The sequence below is a fragment of the Octopus sinensis genome, linkage group LG3 (genome assembly GCF_006345805.1).
Source record: "Octopus sinensis linkage group LG3, ASM634580v1, whole genome shotgun sequence".
Taxonomy (NCBI): Eukaryota; Metazoa; Mollusca; class Cephalopoda; order Octopoda; family Octopodidae; genus Octopus; species Octopus sinensis.
In genome coordinates, this window is record NC_042999.1 from 70,622,406 (window position 1) to 70,633,798 (window position 11,393).

General features: G+C 32.3%; 1 protein-coding gene across 1 annotated transcript in view; it reads left to right on the forward strand.

Annotated features, from left to right (window-relative positions):
* The window catches only part of LOC115209472 (aspartyl/asparaginyl beta-hydroxylase-like), a 45,916-nt gene continuing 34,523 nt past the window's right edge, over nucleotides 1-11,393 (forward strand). The window contains exons 1-3 of the mRNA XM_029777896.2: nucleotides 1-39; nucleotides 895-1,132; nucleotides 7,491-7,627. Of these exons, the coding sequence (XP_029633756.1) occupies nucleotides 1-39; nucleotides 895-1,132; nucleotides 7,491-7,627 (414 nt within the window). The remainder of the gene's footprint in view (nucleotides 40-894; nucleotides 1,133-7,490; nucleotides 7,628-11,393) is intronic.

An 11,393-nucleotide genomic window follows, 5' to 3' on the forward strand; every position in this document is an offset into this window, starting at 1 on the left:
ATGGTTATTACAAATCAGCTACAAGAAAGACTGCAGGAAGTAAAGTTACCACACAGATTTCATTTCCACTGTATGTATACCTGTGTTTAGGGAGAATGAGTGTATGTGTGTAATCTCTGTTTTTCTCCAAATGATTTCCAACAGAAACCATCCAATTTCTTTACTGCTGATCAATTACAATCATAGTAACTTTATGAAGCAATATACTCAAAATGCATATATATATATATATATATATATACATACATACACACACATACTGAATGACAGATACACATGCACTGTTAATGTATCCATGTTTTTGTGAATGTTATTATGATGTCCACTCATGAACATACCAATGGAATGAAGAAAGAAAGCAGTATTCTTAATTACACCTTAACTTTAACAAGACATTTTAAACAAAATTCTACTAAGTTTTTGTTCATTTTAAGTTCCAATGTATTCTAATTTTAAAAAATAATAAACAAAGGCATTTTTTTCTTAGTTTTTTTTTAAATTTTGAATTTACTGATATTGTTTTACTAAAATTTGCTTTAATACGATTCCCTTAACAAGTTTCCCTTTAATAAAATTCCCTTAAAAAATAACAAGAAGAATACCATTTTCATGACATTTACAAAAAAAAAAAAAATCAGCCATTGACAATTTCATTAAATCATGCCTTGAAATTAAAAAAAAGTATATAATTTAATATAAATCAATAAATCCTGTCCAAAATAATATATAACATTTTAAGCATGTTGATTTTATATATTTTTTATTTCAATAAAAAATAATAATTCATTGTAACCAAGCAATTTAGAAATAAGACCAAATAAAAAAAAATTTAAACATTCACTTGATGCCAGAGTTTATAATTTTTCTTTTGATGCCTATCTTCTATTTTTGAAGGGATTTGCTAAGGAATCTTTGAATGCTTTTAACAAAATTCTTGAAAAGTCCATTAAGAGTCCTCGGGCTACATACGGTCGCTCTGGTGCTTTGCTTAAGTTAGCTGAATTACAGTCCAGCAACACTCTTCTTCAGCAAGGCATTCAGGTTTTGGAAGTACTTCTAAGTAATCCTGACACTCCTGATGCTTTGTTATTGAAAAGTGGTTTGATATTGGCTGACAAGCAACGTTTCAGAGGTAAGAATTCATTTACAGGCATGATACTTTTCTAAAAAAAAACTTAAGATTTCAAGAACTGATGTATTGCACTTTTTAAACATATATGTAAATATATTTGCACATATCTATATATACATACATACGAACATACATGTATATATATGTGTGTGTGTATATATATATGTGTATGTATTAGGTATATATGTATTTTCATTCATTTTACATTATCCTTTTTTCCCATGCCAGCATGGGGTAGATGAATATATATATATATATATATATTACTTTGTTGTACTGCTGGATAGCCATCCTTTACCTATTTTTCAAATGAGAAAGTTTTAATTCCACTTATGTTCAAACGTCAGTGTTAGCAGACAATTTGCTGATAAGGAATGTCAACTAACATCACCATTAGTAGCTCAGTGCTTTTTCATGCATTGTGCGCACACACATATGCACACACTCACGATCATTGGTTGGTTGAAGGCTACAGTAGAAAATACTTACCTAAGATGGATCTGAAACTGAAACCACAAATCTCTCGAAATCAGCATATGTGCACATACACATAAATATATCACCTATATTGATCAGACTATTGGATGTTGTTGTTATACATTGCTAGTTGCACTGCATATGCAAGTGTCTCTTGATTGTGCCCTTCTTTTCCATCTTGTTCCAAATCTTTTAACTAAATCATCTTCCCATTATTGTGGAGGCCTTCCAACTGGCCTTTTCCAATCCTTTGAATTCCACTCGGTAACTGCATGGCTCCACTTGTTGTCTTTGAACTTTACAGCATGTCCATCTTCATGGAAATTTTCTTTTGCTATCCTGAAATCACATCATTCACTCTGCTCTATTCTCAAATTACCATATTTCAGATATACTCTTGCAATGCTATTCCTAATATAAATCTTTCCATGGTCTTTTGCATTGTACCCAATCAATGTTTTTTTCTCTTCATAGTAGCTTAGAAGAGTACAGGTAGGACAGTGCCACTGACGAGACTGGCATGTAGACTCTTGTTCAGCTTTGTTTTGAGCACGTCTTTTACCAAGGTAAATGCTTTCCATCCAGTCTTTGTTGCCCACAAGATTTCAGAGTCCATGTTTCAGTGTATATTCACTGTGTACTCCAAGTAGACTTACTCCTTTACTTCCTTGATTTCATTACTTCCCACCTTCATTTGGCCTTGTGCTACATCTCCAGACCACATGTATTTTTTCGTGTGGTTCATTTTAAGGCCTATTGTGGAGCTATGGACATCCAGCTCTGTTAGTCTTGCCTGCAGCTGATCTGTGCTTTTAGCAATGAGTAAGATATCATCTGTGAATCAAAGGTGTGTTAGTACTTCACTGTTGATGTTCACACCACCTGTCCATCAATGTCTGATAACCATTTCTAGACATACAATGAAGAGCTTTGGAGAAATGGTATCTCTTTGCTTGATGTCTTTCTCAATTGGAACTCTTCCACGTGGTGGTAGCCAAGATATATTAATGATGCATTCAGAGATACTGCATTCATCCCAGTGCTATCAAAGGTCTTTTCGTAGTTGACGAAAGTGATGTACATTGGTAGCTTGTATTCTTTTACTTGTTCTACGAGCTGTTCGAGTAAATATGTCATGCATCATGGTTTAGTTCCTATGGAAAACTATTTGCTCCTTCAGCTGCTGATTATCAAGATGTTATCAGGATGATTATCAGTAGAAGCATGTGGAGTGATAGTTTCTTCAATCTTCCTTACCTTCTTATAAAGCAAGATTGTGTGTATAAATATAAATACACACACATGCATGCACACATAGCAACATTATTTTAGTTTCCCATTCTTCTGTGCTTGCATGGGTCAGATGGAATTTGTTGATCCGGATTTTCTACACCCAGATGCCTTTCTTGTCACCAACCCTCACCTGTTTCCAAGCAAAGTATTATTTCCCCATGGCCAGACATGTTTTTCACAGAACATTGAAAATGAACAACTTCACTTGTATGATGATGATTTATGATGTCTAGACAAGAATACATGCACACACACACACACACACACACACACACACACACACACATATGTGTGTATGTATGTATATAAAACAATGAGCACAAAAAGAAGTCAACTTAGGAGGGTTGAGATGTAACAAATGTATTTAATGCTTAAAAAAAAAGAGAAAGAGTATGTGCACACATACACCTCTGTGTGTGTATGTGTATATATATATGGCTGTTTGTTGATAACTTTTTCCGCTTTGTAAGAGTAATATTGCCCAATTGTTCTGCTGTTTTAATGGTGATATTGCATTTGGAAATACCACTTTCTTGTCTGTATCGGACGATACACATTCAGTGCTTCTAAAAAACAAATGTAAGTTTGTTTATATACACACGTAGTTGTTACACACACACACACATAATTTTTATTCTTACTTGTACTATTTGAAAAGGTGGATGAGTTACAGAAATAGATTACCAGGTTATATTGTAAAATATTTAACTTCATCATATATATAGTACAATCTGAATTGATATCTCACCAAGGCTAGTTCTGAGGTTGATAAAATAACAGCCAGTGATATGTGTCAATTCTATCAACTGTATTCCTCCATTAAAAATCTAAATTACTACTTCAGGTGAATATTTACCATACACATACATCACATACATGTAATTATCATATATATGTATGTATGTGTGCATGTATTTATGTATGTGGTTTGAGAGATGGAATTGATTATCTTAATGAAATCTCTGCATTAATTTTTCTTTCTCTAATTGGGTATTACCCTGCAAATATTCAATGTTAATTAAATTAAAGTTTTGCAATAATATAAGGATATTATAGTTCTCTTACATAGTTAATGTATCTAGATTCCCAAATCGATAAAAGATAATTAGAAATGTAATCAATATTATAGAATTTTCCAGAAATCAAAGATGACCAAATATGCTATAGGTCCTACTATATACATTTATACATATATATATATATATGTGTATGTGCATATTTATATGTATATATACTTTTATGAGTACACACACACACTATATATATATATATATATATATATATATATTATATATATATATACATACACACATACATACTATATATATATATATTATATATCATCATCGTCATTTAATGTCTATTTTCCTTGCTGGCTTGAGTTATATAGTCATTTCCCCTCCATACACACACAAGCATGTATCTGACTCATACACTGTTCACTTTCCAGACATTTGTGCATTACTGCATATGCTTTATACACTTGACAAGTTGTGGAGCACCTGAGCATTGTATACAATAATTTCATTATTATATTATTATATGGTTATTTGCCATTGAAGGTGAAAATAGAGGTAGTTAAATTTCACTGTATACAAGTTAGTTAATGTTCCATTGAAGTAGTTTCATTGTTGATTAGTTTTAATGTGCCTCATGCACAAATCATTTGACACCATTTTAAAATTCCAGTTTCATGCATCATGCAGAGTGTTTGTGACATATAAACTTAGCACTTCTTGACTTTATTCAAATAACAATACACATGAAAGAGTGAAGGCACACAGCTCTGTGGTTAGAGCATTGGGCTCACAATCATGAGGTTGTGAGTTCAATTCCTGAGCCAGGCTGTGTGTTGTGTTTTCGAGTAAGACACTTTATTTCATGTTGCTCCAGTTTACTCAGCTGTAGAAATGAGTTGTGATGTCACTGGTACCAAGCTATACTAGCTTTTGTCTTTCCTTTTGATAACACCGGTGGCCTGGAGAGGGGAATTAGGTATGCATGAGTGACTGCTGTTCTTCCACAAACAACTTTGCACAGACTTGTACCTTGGAGGGAAATTTTCTAAGTGCAATCCCATGGTCATTTATGACTGAAGGCAGTTTTTACCCTTTTTACTCATGGAAGGATAGGGACCCAATGCTACCAGCAGATTTAGAAATGAAAGAGCCTAATGTGTAAAGGAAATACTAATATCCTGTGTCTGGTCTCATGGAGAAAGCACATAGATAGTTGACTAAACAACTGAGTACAACCAAATGATTGTATGGAATAATTAGTTAAACAACTTGGGATTGCTGCAACCATTTTGTTGTGTTTTGAGGCAAAAGCAGTTTATTCTGCATTATGCAACAGTCTTGAATATGAAGTGCATTTTCATGGATTGATGGGGGTGGGTGAGGGTAACTCTGTAGAAAATTAAATAAGTTGAAAGTGCTAAGTAGACAGAGCACCTTGACTACCAAGCTCTGAGAAGCAGAAGCCACTATAACAATAGAAAATGCTGAGAGAGAGAGGAGATAGCATATTAATTGCAGTAGACTACTAAACTATCCAAGGAAAGAGATTCATCTGTCATCTATGAAATTGGAAATAAGCATCTGTTAGCTCTCAAGAACATTTTAAAGCTTAATTCCATGGTATTGCTTTGGAGAGCTGATATCTTAGTGAATTGAAACATTTGAGAAGCTTTAAGTATTTTGACTATAGAGGCAGATTGTATATCAGTGACTAGATATTTATCTGGCCATCTATAGACCTTATCCAACAACTCAAAAAATTAAAATAATTTTTTTAAACATTTCAAATTGTAAAACAGTTACACAATACACGCACACATATATATGTTATATATTTGTATGGGTGTGTGTGTGTGTGTATATATATATATTTATTTATTTGTATGGGTAGACAGATTAAATGACTAGTAACTATGAATCCAAGCTTCTGATGAAACACGTTGTCTGCACATACATCATACTGCAGACATTGTCTTTCTTGTGGAAGAAAGTTCTGAGTCTTCATGTTGTAATTAAAAATGTGCTTTATTTCATTTCTGGTTGAAACCTAAAGTATTAAGTTGATTAAATATTACTATTATGCAAAACATTGTAAGGCTGCCAAAAGTTCTACTCAACAATTAAGCATTTAGTTTTGTCATTTCTCTCCTTTCATAAGTATGAACAATATGACTTAAATTGAACACATCCTACTCCGTGTTACTTACTGACAATTCTTTAGACTATGCTGGAAAGTGTTAAGTGTCTTAGCCAGAGATACAATACAGCACTGTTGATAAGCACAATCATGCAAATGATGTCAGTTATTTCCAGCCTTCCATGGAAAATATATCTCTGGCTTTAGGAAATATTACACCTTGCATGGTAACAGGTGAAGGTTGGCAACAAGAAGGGCAGCCAACGATAGAAACTTTGCCTTAACAAATTCCATCTGACCTATGAAAGAATGGAAAAGTGGATACTAAATGATGATAACAATCATTTGGGTGTTAATTTTTATATTCCCCCATTGACCTCAGTGTCAAATCTTGATACCAGACCCTTTGTTATTGTTAAGCTGTATTGAACTAAAATCCTATCCAGGAGGAGATTTACCTCATTTTCTGAATGTCATAAACCCAGAGTTGAGCACCATCTTAGTTATCCTTTACATGCATTGTAATATCTCTTAATTCATATTTTTAAGGGGTTTGATGAACATAAGATAAAGTCATTGAAGTACTTTAGTTCTCTACATTCTGAGTTCAAATGCAGTTAGCATTCATTGGTCTTTCATTATTCTATGTGAAGAAAGAGTAAGAAGTAATAAATCCTTTGACTATAGCTATTCTCTACAAGATGTGGCTTGGTGACAATTTAAAGCATGAATTATTTAATTACCCATTGTGTAGCAATTTCAAAATGCACTTTTTAGTGTATGAATTAGATTCAGATATATCATTTGTAGAACATCCAACCATTGAAAATCTGCCTCAACAAATTCTCTGACCCATGCAAGCATAGAAAAGTGGCTCTTAAAATGGTGATACATTGAATGTAACAACATGAGCAATTAGAAATAAAATGAATTAGGTAGTGGAAATACATTTTTATTAAATGTGCATGTGTGTGCATGTTGATATATATATATATATATATATACACATGTGTTTGTGCATATATATATACACACATACTACATACACTCACACACACTTATTGGTACAGGAATAACTATCTAATTAAGAAGTTCACTTTGCAAATGCATGGTTCCAGGTTCAATATTACAGAGTAGTATGACCATGAGCAAATTTTTCTCTTTTTTTTTTGTTGATACTACAGTCTCAAATTGACCAATGCCTTATAAATGAAATTTGATAAAAGGAGATTGCAGATGCCCATTGTGTGTGTGTGCACATATATATATAAATTATTCGTGAATTTATTTTAATTAAGCAAATGTTTCTGAAAGCTCTTAACTGTACATTAAAGTATTATTGTTGGAACAAATCTGCTATCAAGAAATGTCTTGGGCACAAAGTGTTTGTTTTTATTTCATATCTGTTAGCTATTGTTTCATGTTGATGTAGGCTGGACCAATCGAGCTCTCAAATCCTTGACCTTCCTGAATTTACGTTTCCCAAATAATGTTGATGTGGTAAACGATCTTGGAATCACCAACTTGATATTAGGTCGCAATGATGATGCTAAAAAATTATTTAAACAGGTTAGTAACAGCTTTTTATTTTCGCATCCTTTCCATTTTTTAAAAAATTTTGCATATTATTTTTACTCAACCTGCATGAAAAGAAGCGAAGAATACATTGAAGAAATTACAATTGCTCATTCAGTTGACAGGGAAATTTGCCAGTTTCTGTATGTGGAGAAAGAGAAAGTAACAATCAACTGGATAAATACATACAAGATTCATATAGTAATAAAAATAAAACAAGTGGGTATTTTAGGGTATTACTACACATGTTTGTATAGCATGTTTATTCAGAACACAAGTTAATTATATAACTTGAGTGGTAATGTTATGCAACATCAATATTACACATTGTGTTTTCATAAAACACAACTTCCTGAGGCAATATACCTCAGAATATTTTTTTGGTGATATGCCGCCAAATATATAGCTGTGAAGTGGCTGTGTGGTAAAACACTTGCTTCCCAACCACAATTCCTGGCTCAGTCCCACTGTGTGGCACCTCAGGCAAGTGTCTTCTACTATAACCTTGGGCCAACAAAAACCTTGTGAGTGGATTTGACTGAAGAAAACTGAAAGAAGTCCATCATATATATGTGCGCATGTGTTTGTCCAGCCCTACTGCTTGACAACTAGTGTTGGTGTGTTTACTTCCTAGTAACTTAGTGGTTCTGCAAAAGAGACCAATAGCATAAGAACCAGGCTTAAAAAGTAAGTACTGGGATTGATTCATTCAGCTAAAATTCTTCAAGCCCATGCATGGCCAGCGTGGCCACAGTCTATTGACTGAAACAAGATATAAAAGATATATAAATCGTATATTATTCCAGGGAATGATGAGTTCAAAGAAACAGTGTTCAGCTGGACTAAAGGGCTTAAGGACAAATCTGAGACTGAATGAACATTTAATCCATGGTCATTAGTCCCTTAAAATATGTTTTTTTTTTGCCTGTGGTTCTTTGGAACTCTAAGAAGGGCTATAGACAAAACAAAATATATTTCAATAGACCTATGATTAGGGATTAAATGTGAATATTATGTATTATATATATCCAGCTGATTGTTACTCTCTTTGGTTAAGCAAGCACTATAAACTGGAAAAGCTACTTACAACTTCCTGTAATATTAAGTGGATGAGACCATATAATTGACTGGTCAATGGGTAGCAAATAAACAGAAATGTAAAATTAACTAGCATCACAATACATGCAGATTTAAGCCATGACTTAACTGAAGAGCTATAGGAGAGGTAAATGAGGGATGAACCGACTGGGTACCAGGGAAACTCCAGAATAAGTTGGCTTGATCAGTCAAAACAGAATATATTTTATCATCGTACTGAATACTTATTTCTCTCATTTGTTAGCAGAACAAACATATATCAACACACATACTTACATAATGTGTGTGTGGTGTGGGTGGGGGTATATCTCTACATGTTACCAATTGCTGCAGTCCCTTGTTACTTCAGTGATATTCAGAATCTTGAGATCAGTTTACATCTCTTTGTTCCATATTTTTCTTGTTTTTTTTTTTCTTTTCTGCAGGCACTATCCGCCTTCCATTAAAAATGCTTGGGTCATAATTTTATGCAGCTGGCTTTACCCCAACACATCAAATGCTCATACTAATGCAGTTTTCTCTCTTGTTAACTACATTTGATTCCTCCTGAACATAGCTTTTTTCTCAAGTTATTTGTACTGCATTTTTCATGCACACTGACTTTACATATTTAGTGAAGCATGCTCACCTCATTTCTTTCTAGCCTTAGCAATTCATCAGAATTCAGGATCCAGGCCTTGCTTGTTATTTTCCTCAGCTCACTTGTAAATTACATTATGAACTTGCTGCATGTTTGCAGCGTCCCCAGAATTCTTTATTGTTGAAAATACTTTTATATCATCGGCATGACTTGTGAGAATGACTGTTTGTATAAGGGCTTGTCTAACACAACCACAACATACAGCAATGGCCCTCATCCCCAAGACAAGTCTCTATGGAACTCCATTCAAAACTAGTGTGTTCCTTTGAGAGAGATCACTGATGGTTGTGACCCTCTGACTTTTATCCCTTAAAAAAGTCATGCAGCCACTCTTCAGATCTCCAGATTATGCTGAGATCAAGCATAATCTCTCCCAAAACATCATGATTTATAACATCCATGGTTAAATGGTTGAGTGACTGTTTCAGCACCTCATCATAGTACTGCAGGCGTTGCATAAGGCAGCATCTTGGCAAAAGCCATGATGAGGTTAAGTCAGCAAATTATTTTCTTGGGAGAACATGATTAATTTTCTTCTGACAATTCATTCTATATACTGCTGATATGTGAAGACTGAAACACAGGCCTGAAATTTTTAGCATGTGCTCTACCTCCATATATATAATTATCTCCCCTTCATTCTAATTTTTCTTTCAATTCCTGTGAGACTGATCTCCCTTGAGCCATATCACTATAAATCTCACGTGAGATCCATGCTAACCAATCAGAAAAGTAAGTTGTATCTGCCATCTTGCTATTGCATCATTTCTACTCAAAATGGCTGCATGATGAAAAGCTTCAACTCATATAAAAATTTCTAGTTTCAACCAATCTGTTTCCACTTAACTAGTATTTAAGCTGCATTACCGCTTTACATATCAACACATGTGAATTCTTCTTCTTGTTACTATTAATGTATGTGTATGTATATGAGTATATATATATATATTTCTTTACTACCCACAAGGGGCTAAACGCAGAGGCGACAAACAAGGACAGACAAACTGATTAAGTCGATTACATCAACCCCAGTGCGTAACTGGTACTTATTTAATCGACACTGAAAGGATGAAAGGCAAAGTCGACATCGGTGGAATTTGAACTCAGAACGTAATGGCAGACGAAATATGGCTACGCATTTCACCCGGCATGCTAACGTTTCTGTCAGCTCGCCACCATATGAGTATATATATATATATATGTGTTTGTGAGTGTGTATATATATATATGTGTATATATGTATGTATATATATTATGTATGTATATATATGTATGTATATATATATGTATGTATATATGTATATATATATATATATATATGTATATATATATGTATATATGTATATATATATATATATGTATGTATATATATATATATATATGTATATATGTATATTATATATATATATATATGTATGTATATATAGTATGTATGTATATATATTATATATATATGTATTATATAATATATGTATGTATGTATATATATATATATATATATATATATATATGTATGTATATATATATATGTATGTATATTATATATTATGTATATATATAATGTATGTTATATATATTGTATGTATATATATATATATGTATGTATATATATATATATGTATGTATATATATGTATGTATGTATATATATGTATGTTATATATATATGTATGTATGTATATGTATATATGTATGTATATATATATGTATGTTATTAATATGTATGTTATATATATATGTATGTATATATATATGTATGTATATATATATATGTATGTATATATATATATGTATGTATATATATATATGTATGTATATATATATATGTATGTGTTATATGTGTTATATTATATGTATGTGTATATATATATATATGTATATGTATGTGTATATATATATGTATATGTATGTTGTATATATATGTATATGTATGTGTATATATATATTATATGTATGTGTATATATTATGTATATGTATGTATATATATATGTATGTGTATATATATATGTATGTGTATATATA